The sequence below is a fragment of the Bos indicus x Bos taurus genome, chromosome 7 (genome assembly GCF_003369695.1).
Source record: "Bos indicus x Bos taurus breed Angus x Brahman F1 hybrid chromosome 7, Bos_hybrid_MaternalHap_v2.0, whole genome shotgun sequence".
Lineage (NCBI taxonomy): Eukaryota > Metazoa > Chordata > Mammalia > Artiodactyla > Bovidae > Bos > Bos indicus x Bos taurus.
In genome coordinates, this window is record NC_040082.1 from 66,909,439 (window position 1) to 66,929,893 (window position 20,455).

The 20,455-nt window shown below is 56.1% G+C and overlaps 2 protein-coding genes across 4 annotated transcripts in view; one reads left to right on the forward strand and one right to left on the reverse strand.

The window, feature by feature from the left end:
* C7H19orf25 (chromosome 7 C19orf25 homolog) lies at positions 1 to 5,024 on the forward strand. The gene is made up of 3 exons (XM_027546588.1): positions 1 to 153; positions 246 to 384; positions 3,595 to 5,024. The coding sequence occupies exons 2-3, from the start codon at positions 255 to 257 to the stop codon at positions 3,819 to 3,821; spliced, it is 357 nt and encodes a 118-aa protein (XP_027402389.1). The 5' UTR covers positions 1 to 153; positions 246 to 254; the 3' UTR covers positions 3,822 to 5,024.
* Positions 4,988 to 20,455, reverse strand: part of APC2 (APC2, WNT signaling pathway regulator) — a 26,130-nt gene continuing 10,662 nt past the window's right edge. For all 3 annotated transcript variants that reach the window (XM_027546586.1, XM_027546585.1, XM_027546587.1), the window contains exons 10-15: positions 19,838 to 19,933; positions 17,197 to 17,336; positions 16,777 to 16,854; positions 16,520 to 16,636; positions 16,014 to 16,228; positions 4,988 to 12,063 (exon numbers count right to left, since the gene is read on the reverse strand). In XM_027546586.1, coding sequence (XP_027402387.1) covers positions 7,155 to 12,063; positions 16,014 to 16,228; positions 16,520 to 16,636; positions 16,777 to 16,854; positions 17,197 to 17,336; positions 19,838 to 19,933 — 5,555 coding nt within the window. In that variant the 3' untranslated portion in view covers positions 4,988 to 7,154. The remainder of the gene's footprint in view (positions 12,064 to 16,013; positions 16,229 to 16,519; positions 16,637 to 16,776; positions 16,855 to 17,196; positions 17,337 to 19,837; positions 19,934 to 20,455) is intronic.

Sequence of the window (20,455 nt, forward strand, 5' to 3'; positions counted from 1 at the left end):
GCCCGCAGGCCGACCGGAAGCGGAAGTGGCCTCTCGGCAGCTGTGGCGGCTGAGTACCCGCGGCCAGGTGGATCTTCTGCTGGAAACTTGTCTTGAGTGGAGCCGGACACTGAAGCCCCAGACCGCGTGCTGTTCCGCCTTGGGAGGATCGAGGCAGGGCCGGCTTCCCCGGGAGCGGGGCTCCGGAGCGTGTGTGGGAGTTTGCCGGGCGGCAGGAACTGCGCGGTCAACGCTCTTTTCTGCAGCCTGCAGGAATGGGCTCCAAGGCCAAGAAGCGCGTGGTGCTGCCCACCCGCCCGGCGCCCCCCACGGTAGAGCAGATCCTGGAGGACGTGCGGGGGGCGCCCGCCGAGGACCCCGTCTTCACTGCACTGGCCCGGGAAGGTAGGGGAAGCCCAGGTCGTGCAGGGGAGGGGCGCTCCGGAGACCCCAGCGAGAAGGGAAGCACCTGGCTGCTTTTGAGACGAACTGGCAGAGTTAAATGGTCAGGACAGAGACTGTCTGGCCCTACAGTACCCAAAATACTTAGGTCTGGCCTTTTGCAGAGAAAGAGTGTCCACCCTTTGCTCAGAAGATAAACGGAGAACATTGACTGCAGGGTCCGACATACAGTTGTAGTCTGAATATTGTGTTCTCTATGAGTTTCGTTTATTCGTTCAACTTTATTGAGAACCTCTTATGGGCCAGGTTCTATTCTAATCACTGAGGTGGTGAGGTAGATCTGAACGTTGAAAGTCCCTGAGACTTCCCTGTCCGTCCAATGCTTAGGACTCTGCGATTCCACTTCAGGGGGCATGGGTTCAATCCCCGGTCGGGGAACTAAGATCTACATACCACGTGGCACAGCCAAGAAAAGGGGGAAAAAAAAAAAGATGAAAGTGCCTGTCCTCAGGCCATTCTAATGGGTAGAGAGGATCAGTATAAGGCTTGTGGGATGTCAGAAGGTGAGAAACACGTTGGGACTTTTTTGGGGGGTTCGTCTTTGTGTCTTTTTGTTTTTTTTAAATTAAAGTATAGTTGGTTTACAGTGTTAATTTCTGTTTTATAGCAGAGTTACTCAGTTACACATACTCATTCTTTTCCATTATAGTTTATCACAGGATATTGAAAATCCTGTGCTATACAGCAGGACCTTGTTGTTTATCCATCCTGTATATAATAGTTTGCATATGGTTATCCAAAACTCCCAGTCATTCTTTCCACCATCCCGCTTCCCCTTTGTGTTTGTTGTTCAGCCGCTCAGTCGTGTCTTTGTGACCTCATGGACTGCAGAACGCCAAGCTTCCCTGCCCTTCACCATCTCCTGTCCTTCACCATCTCCCGGAGTTTGCTTAAACTCATGTCCATTGAGTTTCTAATGCCATCCAACCATCTGATCCTCTGTTGCCCCTTTCTCCTCTTGCCCAAAATCTTGCCCAGCATCAGAGTCTTTTCCAGTGAGTCAGCTCTTTGCCTCAGGTGACCAAAGTGTTGGAGGTTCAGCATCAGTCCTTCCAGTATATATTCAGGGTTGATTTCCTTGCTGTCCCTCCCCCTTGGCAACCACAAGTCTTTTCTCTATGTCCGACCCTGTTTCTGTTTCATAGATAAGTTCATTTGCATTATATTTTAGATTCCACAGATAAGTGATATCATACAGTATTTGTCTTTTTCTGACTTCATTTAGTATGGTAATCTCTAGTTGCATCCATGTTGCTGCAAGTGACAATATTTTTGTGCTTTTTCACTGCTGAGTAGTAATCCATTGTGTATATATACACCATATCCTTTTCTTTTCTTACCGTACCTTTTTTATTCCTCTTTATCCATTTATCTGTCGATGGACATTTAGCTTGCTTCCATATCTTGGCTGTTGTAACTAGTGCTGCCTTGAACATTGGGGTGCATGTGTTTTTTTGAATTATGGTTTCATCTGGATATATTTGCACAGGAATGAGATTGCTGAATCATATGGTACCTCTGTTTTTAGTTTTTTGAAGAACTTCTGTGCTGTTTTCACAGTGGCTGCAGTAGCTTATATTCCCACCAACAGTGTAGGAGTGTTCACTGTTCTCTACACTCTCTCCAGCATTTGTTATTTGTAGAGTTTTTTTGTTTGTTTTAATATTTATTTATTTGGCTGTGCCAGGTCTTTGTTGTGTCATGCAAACTCTTAATTGCAGCATGTGGGATCTAGTTCCCTGACCAGGGTTTGAACCTTGGCCTCCTGCATTAGGAGCATGGCGTTTTAGCCAGTGGACTACCAGGGAAGTCCTTATTTGTACAGTTTTTAATGATGGCCATACTGACCTGTAGGAGGTGGTACCTCATTGTAGTTTTGATTTGCTTTTCTCTGATAATTAGCAATGCTGAGCATTTTTTCATGTGATTCTTGACCATCTGTAATGTCTTCTCTGGAGAAATGTCTATGTAGATCTTTGGCCCATTTTTCAACCGGGTTTTGTTTGTTGATATTGTGTTGTATGAGCTGTTTGCATATTTTGGAAATCAAGCCCTGGTCAGTCACATCATTTGCAGTTATTTTCTCCCAGTCTATAGGCTCTTGGTTTCCTTTGCTGGGCAAAAGCTTGTGAGTTTGATTAGGTCCTATTTGTTTATTTTTGCTTCTATTTCTGTTGCCTTGGGAGACTGACCTAAGAAAGCATAGGTAAGATCCATGTCACAGGATGTTACACCTATGGTCTCCTCTAGTTTTATGGTGTCATGTCTTATATTTAAGCCTTTAAGCCATTCTGGGTTTATTTTTGTGTAGGGTATGAGAGAGTGTTCTAATTTCATTGACTTACATGTGGCTGTGGGACAATTTGTTTTTAAATTAAGTAACAGTAAAAATTCTGTTCTTTGCTGCACATGGCCACATTTTACAGGCTCAGGAGACCCTTGTTGCTGCTGCGCTGAGGGGCTCAGCTGGGGACGTTTCTGTTGCCTAGAACGTTGTGTTGGATGGGGCCGCCTGAGGAACCACAGCACCTATTTATCCATAGCCTGCAGCTGGGTCTTTGGCGGCTGCTTGAGCCCCAGCTTAAGGGTCACAGGCCTAGGTCCCCAGCACTTGGAGGTTGGGGCCATGAGGCATGGCCAGTCCTGGGGCCATTCAGGGAGCAGGGGGCTGCCCCTGCCGGCCTGTGTCTGCCTCTGTGTGCACCTGCACTGTCTGGCCTTTCCCACCTTGGTGTCAGGCAGGTGATAAAGTGATCTGTAATCAAATGCAGAGCTTCTGGCCAGTTTGTGGACAAGGGGACCAGGCAGAGCAAGGAGGACCTTGATGTGTGTCCATGTGACCCTGGAGCCTGTGCCTTTTCCGCCCTGACTCCCCTCTTCTCCTGTACCCTTTAGGAAGTGTGGTCACTGGGAAGTGTGCATCCTGTCCTCTTCCCATCCCCCTGAGTGCTCAGAGTGCTGGTGAGAGCCATTCTGCTCCGTGATCAGGGTCAGAGTTCTTTCCAGGAGCCAGGGCCCACCCTTTGGAGGGACTGTGGTTCAGTGGAGTCCAGCCTTTCCTGTGACCTGTCCCCTCCAGTCCATTGTTTTCTCTGGAGGGTAAACTGAGTCCTCTGGTTAACGGGCAGTGATGCTGCCGTGTCCTATCCATAGACCCCCTGGGCCCCTCTGGGAGAACCGAGGATGCCGAAGCCCAGCGAGAGCAGCTCTACTTCCAGAGCCGAATCTATGTGGCTATGAACCAGCGGCTGCAGCAGGCGGGTGCCCAGTTGGAGCAGAAGCGTGCAGACCTGCAGCAGGCGGGCGAGGAACTGGAGCGGGACATCAGCCAGGTGGGCCACGTGGCTCTGCCCAGCACTGCAGCCGCCTCCTTGGGATAACCTGGCCCACTGGAACCTCGGGTCCTCCACTCAGCATCTGGCCTGGCACACCTCACCTGACATCTGGCCCCTGGGTCCCAGAAGCAGATTTCTGGCTCTCTGTTCTGCGGCCTAGGCAAGCCCTGGCACCCAGAGACTCCAGGGCTCACAGCTTGTCCAGTCGATGTGGGGCCTCACTGTGCATAGACCCCTCCCTGAGGATGGGATCTGGGTTGTGCACAGGCCCCTTGCCCTGAGGAGCACAGACTGGACTTCCTTCGAGGCTCGGGGGCCCAGGGCCGTCAATCCGTCCTCCCCTCCCTTCCTCTGGCAACCCTGTTTCACTGACCAATCAGACTGAGCTGGTGGGACCCACCCTTCTGGTTCTGCCATCTCCATGTGAATTGGTGGGGGCCCAGAGGTTCCAGAAGAGTGTGTGTGTTCAGTGTCCTCCCCAGCCCATGGTGGCTCTGGTTGTGTGAGGAGCAGTGGCCCTCAGGGTGAGTGCCACCTCTCTGGGCCCCTGGCACCCCATCTTGGGCCTGGGCGCTCCCCCAGGGCAGGCTCTCGTCTGTCTGTCACCTGTGGGATGCAGTCACATGGGGGTACCGTGAGAGGACGTGGCAGGCAGTCCCTGCCCCAGCTCTCACCCAGTGTCCTCCCTCCTTCCACCTTCACCTGCAGACAGGTGGGTAGTGGGCCAGGTGAGGACCGTGAAAAGGGCTCTCACCCTAAAAAACCAGTCCCGTGAAGACCAGAGCAGCAGAGGTGATGAGGCCACTGAGTACCTTCGACGACAGTCCCCCCATGGGCCCCTCCTTTTCAGGGTCCCAAAAGTTCAGGGCAGCGCTGGGACCCCGCACAGCAGACAAAGGAGACCTCACATATCCCAGGAGAAAAAGGTGTCTGCTTCACGCTTAGAGACCCTAAAACTGGAAACTTGGGGGCCCAGGTGTTGAGAAAGTGTGGATGCGGCGTCAGAAGAAGCAGTGGACACTGAGCAGCCTCCTCATCCAAGGGAGGGCACTCTTGCACACAACAAACCCTGTGTCAACCTCGAGTACACTTGGTTTTGGGGAGCGAGGCTATGCAGGCAGCACATGGACTCGGATGGAAGGTCTGCAAAGCCCCCTCCTGACCCCCACCCTGCCTCACCCCTCTGGAGACTAAGGTGCAGCCAGTTGGAGCGCGATTCAACAGCTGTTTATTAAAGGTGCAGTGAGATGCCTGGCTCTGCGGCCTCCTTCCGCCAGGTGATGGCTTTACAGGTGGGGGCTTTACAGGTGGGGGCTGTACGTATTTACAGGTGTCCTGTGGCACCTGGGATGGAGACGGCGGGGAGGGAACAAGCCAAGACAACCAGGCTCAGGCTGCGGCAGCGTGGTGAGGTAGTGCCCCAAAGTCAGCACCCAGCTCGCAGTGTCCATCTGCTCCGGGCCGAGGTCTGGCCTGGGTGCCCTGTGTCTCTCGGGTCAGGGCTTCACAGGAGTGTTTGCGGTCCTTGGACTTTGTTCCTCCAAGCTCCGGCCTCAGGCTGATTGTCCAGCGGTGGCCAGCACTGCCTCCTCCAGGAAGCCACTCTAATCAGGACCTCGGGCTCCCACCAGCCCAGCGGCTGTGTGGACCGCTGCTGTGATAGATGGAGGTGGCAGGGTGGGCGCTGGATAGGATGGGATGGCTCGGGCCCTGCCCCTGCCTGTGGAGAGAATGGCAAGGGGCAGCCAACCGGGAGGGTCCTCTGCCCCGTCATGGCAGCCGACCTGCTGAACCCAGAGGTAGCTCCCCACGGCCCACGTGGGGAAGCAGGCACACAGCTGCCAGAGCACAGCCTGGGACTCAGTACGGGGGCTTCCACTCCAGGCCCCCACAGCTTGGCAAGCTGGCAGCATTTCTCCATTTCCAGGGGTGGCTAGCCTGTGATGATGGGGTGCAACATTCTGCAGCCCCCACATTTGAGAAGGAGCTCAGAAGGCCACTCCCCCCTTCTGGCTGCTGATAGGATGGGAGCAGCCGTTTGCAGAGGTGTCTTATCCGCCCTGGAGAGGGGCCTTAGGGTCAGCAGTGGCTGTTCTAGCGCTTGCTCAGTCCCCACCGCTTTCCCAGGCTCGCTCTCCCCAGGAGGAGTACGTGGTGCAGCCTTTCCTGCGTCCTTCTTCCGAACCCTGGCCTGCGGGACGCGATGTCGCAGCGTGTGTATCTTAAGGAGCGGCAGCACAGCGTCCGAGGGGGGCAGAGGCAGGGCTCCTTCAGCACGTCCTCTCCACCTGGCTCTGCTCCCCTCCTCCCAGAGAAGAGACAGGAACCGGCACACTTCCCGGCCCCCAGAGCAGCTCGGCAGGGCGGTGTGACTGCAGATCCTTAGGGCGGCTGAGAGCAGAGCCGGGCTCCTCAGGGAAGTGGGATCGGCTGTTCGGGCAGGTGTGCTGGCCCCTGGGAGGAGGCCACGCCCCACGGAGCCCGCAGATCCAAAGAACAGGAGACTCGGTGAAAAGGCAAAGACCTGGGACCAGGCAGGCGCCCGCGGGGACCACTTCCCGCAGAGCGCAATCCAGGTCCCGTAGTCCAGGCCTGGCTACCGGGCGGTGGCTAGGCCCCGGCCTCCCCTCCGTTTCTCGCTCTCCTCAGCCACGGCGCTCCCGGCACGCCTGCCTCTCCTGGTTCCTTACGAAGGCTGCGGGGACGCCCTGTGTACCCAGCTCCCCCGACCAGTTTTGGGGTGCTCCAGGCTCCCTGCGCGTGTCTGTCTGGGGTTGGGGCGGCCTTTCTGTCTGGCACAGCACGCCCCTCTCGCACGCCCCCAGCTGAGGCCGAGACCGCAAACAAACCAGCTAAGCCGTAGTTAACCAATTACCCGGCCCTGCCCGTAATTACAGGCTTTCTCTTGCGCATGCGCAGCCGCCGCCCTCGGCTGGCAGGCTCCTGCTGCCGCCACCCTCCCAGCCCCTTCCCCACCTCGGCGGGCACTGTCATTCCCGCCCCCTCCTCCCCATGCGTTCCCCAAAGGAGAGGGGAGCAAGTGTGGTGCTAATGCAGGGCCCGGCAGGGCGAGGAACCCAAAAGGGCACCGCTGAGGACGGCCCTAGCCAGGAGGATGGTCTCCGCGCGGGCGCCAGGGCTTCGTGGGCGCCCCCTTGCGGTGACGCGCGCTCCAGCTCGTAGCTCACTTTCCTCCCGAAGCCGCCTCGGCTCAAAAGCAAGCGTCTACGCGGGAGTGCGAGGCCCGTGTGGGCAGGGGTGAGGCTCGGAGGGCGGGGCCCTGGGTTTGGGGGTGGCAGGCGGGTCCTGGGACCACCCTAGGGGCAGCCAGACGGTCCTGGGCCAGGAGAAGATGTTCTGGAAGTCCAGTCCCGGCCACTATTCCAGGAGGCTGGTGGGGACCGGGGTGGGGGCCTTCTCCACGGTGGAGTCAGCGGTGGCCGCCACCATGGGGCTGGGCACGTAGTTGAAAGGGGGGACACGGGCGGAGCGGCTGGGGGAGCCGTGCCGGCTGGCGGGGACGAAGGGGATGGGTGCGGGCGCCTTGGAGGGCGGCCCGTCCACGTCGCTGCCAAGAAGGGAGGTGGGGCCGCCGGCCGTGGCCTCGGGGGGCGCCCTGCTCTCCATGCTCGGGGACGTGCTGGAGTTGGTCTTCGCAGCCGCGAAGTCTTCAGTCTGGACCACGGCGTCGCTGGTCTTGCGCTGTGGTGGGCCGGCTGGGCCGTCCTCCGGCGGGGAGCCCAGCAGCGGCAGGGCGCGGGCGGGCAGCGTGCTCCGCAGGATGTGCGGGACGTCCTCGTCCCGGATGCGGCGCCACGTGGTGCCCGGCGCGGCCACCCTGGGCAGCGGCCCGGCCTCCCCTGCGCTGCTGCGGCGGGTGGCATCCGCCGCAGGTTCGGGGATGGTGGCATCCGGTCTGCGGGCCACGCTGATGTGAGGCAGGGAGGCGTAGCGCTTGACCGTCTCGGGCCCGGCGGCCGGCGTGCGGACGGGCAGGCGGGACGGGCTCTCGGAGCTGGTGCGCCGAGGTTGCCGCTCGCTGGGGCGGGGCCGGGCCGTGTGGGCCCGCTGCGGGGCCGGGGCCTGCCGGGAGCCTGCCCGCAGCTCATCACAGCGCGAGGAGCAGAGGAAGACAGCGGGTAGTGCTGGCCGGCCGCGGCAGGGCGAGGCAGCCTGGGTGGTCGGGTTGGTGGCTTCGGGTGCGGACAGTTCCGAGCGTCGGCGCCGCATCAGGCCCGGCGACTCCTTGATAAAGGTCAGCTGCCGCCGGAAACCCGAGCGGTCGGAGGATTCGCTGCCGCTGGAGCGGGCGGAGGCCACGCGCACCAGGCCCAGGCGGCCCCCTCGGGCTGCAGAGCCGCCTTCTGCGCCCACCCGGCCCCTGGGGCCTGGCTCCGGGGCTGCCCTAGCCAAGGGCGGCGGCCCCCGCCTGGCAGGCCTCTGCATGAAGGGGATCCTCACGGGTGACTTCTGCGTCTTGTGCTGCTTGGCCAGCAGGGCCCTTGCTGGAGTCTTGGGCACTGGGGAGGCCCTGGGGCCGGGCAGGGGCCCTGCAGGCTGGGCAGCAGGGGGTGACCTCCTGGGCAGAGGCTGGGAGGCCGGTGAGGTCTGAGAGGAACTTGACGATGGGGTCTTGGCAAGGCGGGCTGGTGGTGTGGCACTTCTCTGCGGGGGGCTGAGTGTTGCCAGCTCTGAGATCTTGCCAGGCCGGTGCAGGCTCCTAGACCGCTGCTGCCCTGGGTTGGGGGCTTTGGTGGGGGCTGCCGGCTGCACGGGGCTGGGCGCTCCCATCTTTCTTGCCACAATGCGGGAACCAGGGGCACCTCTGGGCTGTGCCCGGGTGGCCGGGGTGGGCATGTAGATCACTGTATGTCCCCGGAGCACCGCCGGCACCCCATTTGGGGCCTTCTGAGTGCCACGCGGCTTCTCCGGCCCGCTGCTGCGCTGGGTGAGGGCCCCTTCTGGTTTCTCTGGCCGCAGGGCACCACCCGCTTGGCGCTCTGCCCTTGGCCGACACCCCTTCCTATGCACAGTGGGCTGCAGGGTGGAACCCACAGACTGCCCTGTTGCAAAGGACAGAACAGAATCAGACTCTGAGGAGGCCTCACGTGCAGCCGCCGCTGCGGCCTGGTGCAGCCATGTGGCAACAGAGTTGGCACCCTCCTGGATGGCACGCCACTCGATGCTGTCCAGGTCTGAGGCATGGTCTGAGCTGGCCGCCTCCTCACCGCGCTCCCGGGGCCCTTCTGCTGCACGCGCCTTTGGCTGGGCCTCTCGGGGTGGGCGGCGCCTTGGGCCGGACACCTGGGGCTGGCGCCTGGGCAAGGCTGAGCCTATGCAACGCCGGAGCAGCTCTGCCTCAGCCCGAGGGCTGGGGCAGCCATCCTTCCTGCCCCCAGGGACCAGGTCCTTGGTGAGCCCTGGCTTGTGGACCCGGGGCCGACTGGCCATGCACTCGGAGGGCTCAGGTTCGCTGAGGGAGCTGGCGGAGGAGCTCAGGGAGTAGCACGGTGGTGTCTCATCTGCAATGAGGCTGGGCTGGGCCCGGGCAGGCGGTGCCGCCTTGGGTGCAGCCTTGGGCACAGCCTGCACCTCCTTCCTGGCACCAGTCGGGCGCTCCCTCTTGACCGCCCGGGGGATCGCAGATGCCCGCCGTGGGGGTGCTGCTGCCACTGCTGTGGCCGGCTCCTCATCCGAGTCATTGCCATAGAAACAATACACAGCCTCCTCGGTGGGCGTTGTGAGGCAGAGAGACTGCAGAGCCCCATCCCCATGCTCCTGGCCTGGGCGGGAGCTGTCAGTGTCCCTGCAGGTGCTCGGGGGCCGCCGGAGGGGCAGCTCCAGCCCTGCCCTGCCACTGCCAGCCCCCCGGGGCTGCTCTGTGCTCCGGCCCATGCCCCCCACCCTGTGCCGCTGCCCAGCAGACTGCCTAGTGGAGGCAGCACGACCCACGGGCTTCTTCCCATCCAAACGCCCACCATCCTTGGGGGGTCCCTGCAGGGTCTCGTCGCTGAGGGAAGCGGTGCTGGAGAAGTTGACTGGAGTGCCCTCAGCCGAGTCAGTGCAGGAGTCGTCCTCACGGGCCGGGGCAGGCACCAGCATGTAGACTGGCACGGGCAGCGTGCGGCAGCCAGGCACCAGTGCTGAGGCCACCTTTCGGAGCCGGGCAGGCACGGCCCCACCCAGGCACTCACGCAGCAGCTCCAGCTCCTGGTCGGTGGACGCCGGCCCTTCCAGACAGCCACTGGCCTCATCCCGTCGGCGGTGCCCTGGGCCTCCGCCTCCCCCACTGCCGCGCTCTGGGCAGGCAGGGGGCAGCAGCCGCAGCTCCACGTCTTTCTGCACGTAGAGCTCATGCAGGGCCAGTGCGCTGAGGCTGGAGGCACACGAGAAGTTCTCGTCGGGCTTCTCCACAGTGAAACGCACGCTGCCTGCGTCCAGCTCGGAGGGCAGCCGGCAGCGCTCCCGGCAGTCGGCGATGTCCAGGAAGCGCTTCACGTAACTCTCCCACTGCAGGCTGAACTGGGTGGCTTCCCGCTCGCCCGGTGGTGCTGGGGCCAGCGGTGGTGTCTTGCTGCGGCTCGGAGGCATGGTTTGCCCGGGGCTATCAGGCAGCTCACTGGGGCTGACCGTGCCACTGCCCAGCCCGCTGCATGGGTCACTGGGGATGGAGCTGGCAATGGATGGGCTCTCGAAGCTGCCCAGTGAACTGACTGAGCTGCAGCGGCTCAGCACCAGCGGTGTCTCCTGCACGCAGTTCTCAGAGGAGCTGGACGGCGTGGCATCCTCCACCCCCAGGCCCCGACCCCTCTGGGGCGCTGGGATGGCCATGGGCAGGGAGGCGGCCCCTGGGCCCCGCCAGGCCCCATCCAGCTCTGTTTCACCAGGGCCAGACTCCTCCAGCCCCTCCAGGGATGAGTCGCTCTCATCTAGGTCCCCAGCCTCACTGGGCCCCGGGCGGCCAGCTGAGGACAGTGAGGACAGCGAGCTGCAGCGGGACAGGCAGAGGGGTGCCTTCTCAACCACTAGCTTCTCAGGCACACTGCTCAGGCCTTCTGTGGACAGCCAGGCCTGTTTCCGGGCCCCAGGGGCCAGGGACCCCGCACCCGCCCTAGTGGTGCCCTCCAGCAGCGGCACGTGCTGGTAGGTGGGCGACAACTTGATGGTACGCACGTGGGCATCTGTGGCCTTGGCATCCCGGGCCTCAGGCTCAGCCTGGCCTCCAGGCAGGTTGAGGTCAAGCCGGCTGGGCCGCGCCTGACCACGTGGGGGCCCCTCTCGGTGCTCGGCCAGAGCAGCCAGCGAGCAGGGCCGAGAGTGTTCGCGAGGACAGTGCCCATCACTGGTGCTACCGCTGTTGAGACTGTCATTGGAAAGGCTGGCGTGGGCTGCCTTGAGCCGCAGCAGTGGGTGAGCCCGGCTGCTGCCTGCTTCCCGCCGCCCCCCCTCAGGCCCCCTGCAAGGTGAGCAGGATTGGGCACGGCCTTCTCGTGGGGCCTCCTGGCCAGGGTCCCCGGAGCTGAGGCTGAAGCTGTCGTCAGATGAGGTGTGCAGGGCCGAGATGTCCTCTACCAGCCTGTCGATGCGTGCCACCGCCAGCGCCAGCTTGGCCTTGGCCCTAGCTGCCACGGCTGCCTCTCCACCGGCCTCCTTCTCCACCTCCAGGCCTCCTCGGCGGGTGGGCGGGGCTCGGGCCAGCGCCTGGCCTTGCAGGAAGGGGCTGCCCAGGAAGAGGGAGAGCACTGCGGGGCTGGCGGGCTCTGCGGCAGTGGCGGCAGCAGCCAGGGAGGGCGCATCGTCGTCGTCAAAACAGCCCGAGTCAGAGGCGTAGTCCTGGGCCAGGCCGTCCAGGTGGCGCAGGGGCGGGAGGGGCTTCTTGCAGGCGGTCTCGGCCTCCGGCAGGCCCTGCTTCTCCAGGTGGTCAAGTGCCTGAGCCAGGTGCCGTGTGTCCAGCTCGGCCTCCAGCGCCCGCTGCTTGCGCACGTACAGGCTGGGCGCGCAGGAGCCCGGGGAGACCGCGGTGGCCGCTGGCTGGTACTTGGCAGGCCGGTGAGCCAGCAGGTTGCGCAGCGCGGCGGCGCTGCCCATGGCGATCATTTTGTGCTTGGAGTGCACCAGGTTCCGCAGCATGCCCACGGCGCCCAGGTCCCACAGCAGCTCCTGGTCGCGGGGGCTGCGGGCCGACAGGTTCCAGAGCGTGCCGCACGCGTTGCTCACTATGGTCAGGCTGTGCGACGTCAGGTGCTGCAGCAGCGTCTGCAGGCAATTGTGGTCTCGCAGCACCTGCCTGCGGGAGGCGGGGCGGAGCGCATCAGGCCCCGCCCAACCTGGACACCGCCCACCACCCTCCGCGGCCGGATGGGGAAAATCCAAACAGAAGATGCCCAGGTAACTTTGAATTTCAAAAACAGGGCTAAATTCATAGTGTAAGTGTATCCCAAACATTGGATGGGATGTACTTGTGCCAAAGCTTTTACTAGTATCAAACTATTAAACAGTACATAGAAAAGAAATGCAAAAAAAGCAAAATGGCTGTCTGGGGAGGCCTTACAAATAGCTGTGAAAAGAAGAGAAGCGAAAAGCAAAGGAGAAAAGGAAAGATATAAACGTCTGAATTCAGAGTTCCAAAGAATAGCAAGAAGAGATAAGAAAGCCTTCTTCAGCGATCAATGCAAAGAAATAGAGGAAAACAACAGAATGGGAAAGACTAGGGATCTCTTCAAGAAAATCAGAGATACCAAAGGAACATTTCATGCAAAGATGAGCTCGATAAAGAACAGAAATGGTATGGACCTAACAGAAGCAGAAGATATTAAGAAGAGACGACAAGAATACACAGAAGAACTGTACAAGATCTTCACGACCCAGATAATCACGATGGTGTGATCACTGACCTAGAGCCAGACATCCTGGAATGTGAAGTCAAGTGGGCCTTAGAAAGCATCACTACGAACAAAGCTAGTGGAGGTGATGGAATTCCAGTTGAGCTATTCCAAATCCTGAAAGATGATGCTGTGAAAGTGCTGCACTCAATATGCCAGCAAATTTGGAAAACTCAGCAGTGGCCACAGGACTGGAAAAGGTCAGTTTTCATTCCAATCCCAAAGAAAGGCAATGCCAAAGAATGCTCAAACTACTGCACAATTGCACTCATCTCACACACTAGTAAAGTAATGCTCAAAATTCTCCAAGCCAGGCTTCAGCAATATGTGAACCGTGAACTTCCTGATGTTCAAGCTGGTTTTAGAAAAGGCAGAGGAACCAGAGATCAAATTGCCAACATTCGCTGGATCATGGAAAAAGCAAGAGAGTTCCAGAAAAACATCTATTTCTGCTTTATTGACTGTGCCAAAGCCTTTGACTGTGTGGATCACAATACACTGTGGAAAATTCTGAAAGAGATGGGAATACCAGACCACCTGATCTGCCTCTTGAGAAATTTGTATGCATGTCAAGAAGCAACAGTTAGAATTGGACATGGAACAACAGTCTGGTTCCAAATACGAAAAGGAGTACGTCAAGGCTGTATATTGTCACCCTGTTTATTTAACTTATATGCAGAGTACATCATGAGAAACGCTGGACTGGAAGAAACACAAGCTGGAGTCAAGATTGCCGGGAGAAATACCAATAACCTCAGATATGCAGATGACACCATCCTTGTGGCAGAAAGTGAAGAGGAACTAAAAAGCCTCTTGATGAAAGTGAAAGAGGAGAGTGAAAAAGTTGGCTTAAAGCTCAACATTCAGAAAACAAAGATCATGGCATCCGGTCCCATCATTTCATGGGAAATAGATGGGGAAACAGTGTCAGACTTTATTTTTTGGGCTCCAAAATCACTACAGATGGTGACTGCAGCCATGAAATTAAAAGACGCTTACTCCTTGGAAGAAAAGTTATGACCAACCTTGACAGCATATTCAAAAGCAGAGACATTACTTTGCCAACAAAGGTCCGTCTAGTCAAGGCTATGGTTTTTCCAGTGGTCATGTATGGATGTGAGAGTTGGACTGTGAAGAAGGCTGAGCGCCAAAGAATTGATGCTTTTAAACTGTGGTGTTAGAGAAGACTCTTGAGAGTCCCTTGGACTGCAAGGAGATCCAACAGTTCATTCTGAAGGAGATCAGCCCTGGGATTTCTTTGGAAGGAATGATGCTAAAGCTGAAACTCCAGTACTTTGGCCACCTCATGCGAAGAGTTGACTCATTGGAAAAGACTGTGATGCTGGGAGGGATTGGGAGCAGGAGGAGAAGGGGACGACAGAGGATGAGATGGCTGGATGGCATTACTGACTCGATGGACCTGAGTCTGAGTGAACTCTGGGAGTTGGTGATGGACAGGGAGGCCTGGCGTGCTGCGATTCACGGGGTCACAAAGAGTCCGACAAGACTCAGCGACTGATCTGATCTGATTAAACTACTATTAATTCATTAATAATACTCATTTAAAATGAAATTTAGTTAACTCATTTTATTAAAATTTTTATTCTATAATGGAGTATAATTGACTTACAATGTTGTTAGTTTTAGACGTACAGCAAAGTGGTTCTGTTATACCTTTGTACATTCTTTCTTGGATTCTTTTCGCATCTACTAGATTGAGTAGAATTCACTGTGCTATACAGTAGGTCCTTGTTATTTTACATATAGTAGTGTGTAGTATATTTCATTATATACCTATGCTAGAGGTTTTTGTTTCTATTTATTATAGCATTAGTAGTAGATGAAATGTTTTATTTTGCTTGATAAGACTTTTTTTTCTGTCCACTCCATGACTTGTAAGATCTTATTTCCCCCACCAGGGATGACTGAACCTGGGCCCTTGGTAATGAAAGCACACCAGGGAATTCTCTACTGGGGTAAGATCGTTAGCACAAGTATATCCCATGTAATTGGAGATGTGAATGGCAACCCACTCCAGTATTCTTGCCTGGAAAACTCCATGGACAGAGGAGCCTGGAGGTCTATACTCCATGGGGTTGCAAAGAGTCAGACACAGCTGAGCGACTAACACACTTACTTATCCCATGTAATATTTGGGATATACTGAAAATAGTATTGGGGGCTTCCCAGGTGGCGCTAGTGGTAAGGAATCCACCTGCCAATATGGGAGAGGTGGATTCAACCTCTGGATTGGGAGCCTGGACAAAGAAATGGCAATGCACTCCAGTATTCTTGCCTGGGAAATCCCATGGACTGTAACCCACCAGGCTCCTCTGTCCATGGGGTCCTAGAGGGTGAGACACAACTAAGTGACTAAGCACACACACACACACACACAGATAGTATTAAAAGGAAACAAATCTAAGTGTTGTTTCTTAATGTTTTAACTAATAAAATCTTCAGCACAGGTATATCCCATGCAATATTTGGGATATACTGAGACATATACTTTTTAAAAGTTATGTACTTTCATACATCAGAAGCATTACTTATTAGTAATATTAATAATTGATATTAATAAATAATAAGTTTTTATTGCTGTTTAGAAAATGATGCATTTTTATTTTAATAAATTCATTTAAAATTCAGTATAAGTATCCAATATGTTACATAGTAGGAAATAAATATGCTAATGAAGAATAGGTATTGTTTTACTTAATATTAATGAATATTTTAATAAAGAGCAAGTATTTATTATTAATGTTATTTAGAAAATTATGTATATTTTTACTGAGTTAATTTAAAATTTAGTACAAGTATATCACATGCAGAGTTTGGGATATACTTTTAAAAGTTATCTCTGTTCACATATTGAAGTATTGCTTATTGTTAATGTTACCTAGTAAGTTACTTATTACATAGTGAATAACATTTTAATAAATAACAAGTATTATTATTATTACTTGAATATTATGTTTATTTCTACAAAACTAGTTTAAAATGTAGTACAAGTATATCCCATGCAGTATTGGGGATGTATTTATACTAAAAATAGCACCTGGGGGTCATCTAGATGACTCATTGGCAGGAGAAGGCAAGGCTCCCCCGGGAGTTTACTGCAGAGGGGGAGCTGCCAGCCCCACCCCCGTACCCCCACTCCCTCCCCCACCTCTTTACCCCCAGCCCTGCTCCAGTGCCCCTTACACCTCCTTCCTCCACCCCACAGCACCCCCTCTCCTTCCCCCCGCCACTTCTTTCCCCAAGCCCCACCCCAGTGCCCCCCACACCTCATTCCTCTGACCCCAGCATTCCCTACTCCCTTCCCCCCCATCCCCTTCCCCTGCCCCCAGCTGACCTGTAGTCCTCGCGGGTGGCGATGAGGCTGGACACATTGCGCAGGATGCCACCACCGCTCTCAATGATGGCTAGCGAGTTGCTCTGGCACTTGTAAGTCAGTGTGCTTACCAGGAAGCCCAGGGCACCATCCACCTGGCAGATGGCCGCCTTGTTCTCCGTGCTGTGCGCCGAGAGGTTCCACAGGGCGCTAAGCACGCTCTTCAGGGTGGACTCCTGGGTGCGGGGCAGGAGTGGCAGGGGGTCAACAATGTGGGGGGGATGACACATCCTACTCACCAGGCCCTCTCCCCGGAGGCACCCACATAAGGTACCCAGATGCATTTTCAAATTTAACTAACAAGTAATGGAATCAGCCATGACAGGTTCTCTGAGCGGCAATGTTGGAAGCCCCAGGTGTGGGCCCATTACGAAGCAGTGGGTTGTCTGACTTGGTTTCCCCCTAGGTGGAGGGGCCTCCTGACTGCCCTGGCTGCCCCGCCCCTCAGCCACCCACCCGATGCCCACCTTGGTGGCTCGCAGGACGCACTGCATCAGGGCAGTCATGCTGCCCACTTCCCTCAGCACCTTCTTGCTGTTGATGTCGGCCCTCCAGGACAGGTTGCGCAGGATGCTAGACACAACCTGGGGGCGGGGCAGGGCAGGCAGGGTGGGCCTGGGCCAGGCTCCCACCCTTAAGGCCTGAAGCAGCTGGCACACGGCAAAGCCCAGGGGATGCCCTCCACCTTCCCCCGCCCCCCAGTGTTCCCACAGCCTCCTGATACCTGGTGCAGCTCCTCACTCTCAGATGCCAGCTGGGCCACAATGGCCTCCATGCAGCCCCGGCGGGCGCACAGTGCAGCCTGTGGGGGGCACAGGGAAGTCATGCCATATAGGGAGGACAGGTGGGGCGAGTGTTAAGCAAGCACTTGCAATGTGCTGGAGCTTGAACCCCACCCCCATCTTCACCACCATGGAGGGAGGGGAGCAGTCATTTCATTGCTCAGATGAGCCTGAGGCTCAGGCAGATGCAAACACTGGCCTCCCCCCAGCCCTCCATCCACAGCCCAGAGGCCCCCCAGTCCACAGGGCAGAATGGCCAAGAGGACGCTGGTCGAGGGAGAAGCTGGGCCACAGTCTCCCCGCCTGTCCCACAGCTCAGCGCTGCTCCGGGCCGGGTGAGGCCGACCCACCCACCCAGGCACCTTGTTGGCAACGTCCCCGAAGGTGAGGTTGGTGAGGGTCATGCCAGCGTATCGGCGCAGGGCCAGGTTGAGAGGGTCCCGGGTCATCTTGTGCATCTCATGGTCAACCTGCAGTAACTCCGCCACTGCCTGCAGCCCACCTGTAGGGGGACCCGGGAGCGCAAGGGTGGTCGGATGCCCCCAGCCATCCCGCCTCACAGGTCATTCGACTATACACCCTCCCTTCTGTTCCACCCCCAATCTGCTCTCCTTAAACCTACTTTTGAAGCCCGACTCTGAGGACACCTCCTCCAGATGGCTGGCTGGCAGGCTGGGCCTTCCCCCAGTGCCCTGTGCCTCCACGCCTGCTTCCTTTCCACCCTCAGTTTCCAGTCACACTTGGTCCAACTGCAGAGCCTTTGCATGCACTATTCCCTCTGCCCAGGTGCTCTTCCCCACTGTCCACCCAGTTTCCTGGGTCCCCTTCTGTTCAAGAGTCACTTCCTCAGGGAAGGCCCCCAAATTCCCAAACAAGAAGCCTCAAAACCATTAGACGGAGAACCACTGAGGGCAGGGCGGAAGGCTGTGCCCCGCCACGTCCCCAGGACGGACCAGATGGCATATGCTCAGGAGCCGTTGCTGATGGCCCACACACACAATCTTCTGTTCACTAGGACACAGGGTTCTCATGAATGTGGAGGGTGATGGTCAAAAGGTGCAGGAACCCAGACACACACGGCCCTTCCCCTCGCTCAGCAACGGGATCCTTCTCAGGGCTGTGAAGCGTTTTTGCTCATGAGCACACCAGTGGGGGCCACCCTGGGGAGGGGCTTGGCAACACAAACCCACAAGCTTCCAAAGTGACCCTTTGTATGTGTGTACACAGCAGAATGAGTCACGATACCCAGAAGATGGACAAAACCCAAGTGCCCATCACCAGATGATGGATAAACACAATATGGTCCCTCCACACCCGGGAGCATCACTCAGCCCTGAAAAGGAGAGAAGCCCTGACACTCACTACCACGTGGATGGACCCTGAGAACATGCTGCTGAGTGAGAGAAGTGGACACAGAAGGACACACAGGATGTGATTCCACTTATGGGAAACATCTAGAACAGGCCAATCCACACACACACAGGGTGGGCTCTTGGTTGCCAGGGGCTAGCGCTGGGGGAGAGGGAGTGAGAGGTTAATGGGGACAGAGTTTCAGTTTGAGAAAATATGATTTAAAATGGTTAGAATGGTGGGAGGTGGGAGGGAGGTTCAAGAGGGAGGGGACATACATATATATATACACACACACACCTATGACTGATTCATACATGGCAGTATATGGCAGAAACCAACAATACTGTAAAACAATTATCCTTCCATAAAAATAATTGTTTAAAAAATGGTTAAAACAGTAAATTTTATGTTATATATAATTTACTACAATTTGAAAAAAATGTTGAGATACATAATTCAAAGTTAAGGAGGGTATCCAAAACCTTTTTGCTTCTTAAAAATCCACTCCCAGGAACTCATATATACATATAGTGGAATATTACTCAGCCACAAAAAAGAACAAAATATTGCCATTTGCAGCAACATGAATGCAACTGGAGATTTTCTGTGAAAGACAACAAAAGCCATATGATGTTACTTATGTGGAATCTAAAATATGACACAAATGAACCTATCTCCCAAACAGACTCACAGACACAGAGAATAGACTTGTGGTTGCTGACGGGGAAGGACGGAGTGGGGGGCTGGGGTTAGCAGATGTACGCTATTATGTGCAGGATGGATGCACAACGAGGTCCTACTCTATGGCACAGAGAACTATATTCAATACCCTGTGATAAGCCATAATGGAAAAGAATAAAAATATATATATATATAGCTGAATCAATTTACACCTGAAACCAACACATTATAAATCAACTATACTCCTATAACAAATATTTACCATACTATAAATTAAAACGGAGAAATCTTATAACCCCAGAAAGCACAGCCCAGGGGTCCTCAGAGTTGTTACGTGCCTGTTAAATTGCACTGAACACACCATGCCCACAAGAGGGGAAAAGGCAAATCATATCTTAACTTCATCAACACAGGTGACCTTTCAGGCCTCCTGGAGGGCCTCCACAGACCCCCTCCCCCAGGGGTCTGTGGAACAGCCAAGAGAGGAAAGCCTCAAGAGCTATGCGCTCTTGTAAAGTGGCCACTGCTCCAGATGCCCCCCGCCCTGCCCTAGAAAGGCTGCGCCCAGCTGCTCCCCCGCCCCTCACCCCACGATGTCGGACCATGTGAGACCTTAGGGAACTTCTGAGTGCTCCGACCACCTGCCAGGTGAGAAGTATGTGCCTTATTTTGTATTAATTAGAGTAAAACAGAGCAGACGAATGTCATTTGCACCCTTGGTATTTCTGTTTCCAACATTTCAACTGACCTTCGTTAGGAAAAAGATGTAATATTCCCAAACCTAAAATTTCACAGGGTCGCCCTGCCCTGACTACTGGTAGGTTCAATTCACCTCAGCTCCTGACTTTCCCTGCCCTGCCCCCATTGTCTGAGTCCCAGAACCACTAGGGCCCAGAGCCTGCCCTGCACTGGAGGAGGCCTGGAGACCTTGGACCAGATCAGAGGCGGGGGTTGATGAGGGACACTCACCCAGCTCATTCATAGCTCGGCGGTATTCCTCGTCAAAGGACAGCTTCATCACGGCGCAGGTGGCCTGACAGATCTGTGGCTCGATGGGCACCGGCGCTGTGGGCACGAGGACCATGGTCAGAGCCCTCCCACTCCCGGAGATGTGACCTGGTGGGTCCCCGCCCCTCCCTGTGGTCTGCACTCTGCAGGCCTGCCAAAACCACAGAGTTTTTGAAAGTGCTGTGCGCTGGGCTTGTGGGAGTCACTCCTGGAGCAGAGGGGCCTCCTTTACAGAACCTCTAAAGTGAACAAGGAGCGACCTGCCTCACTCAGCCTGGTGCTCAGCATCGGATATTAACTTTGCAATCAGCCACAAAAGCTGCTGCTGCTGCTGCTGCTAAGTTGCTTCAGTCGTGTCCGACTCTACGCGACCCCATAGACGGTAGCCCACCAGGCTCCCCTGTCCCTGGGATTCTCCAGGCAAGACACTGGAGTGGGTTGCCATTTCCTTCTCCAATGCATGAAAGTGAAAAGTGAAAGTGAAGTCGCTCAGTCGTGTCCGACTCTTAGCGCTGACCCCATGGACAGCAGCCCGCCAGGCTCCTCCATCCATGGGATTTTCCAGGCAAGACTACTGGA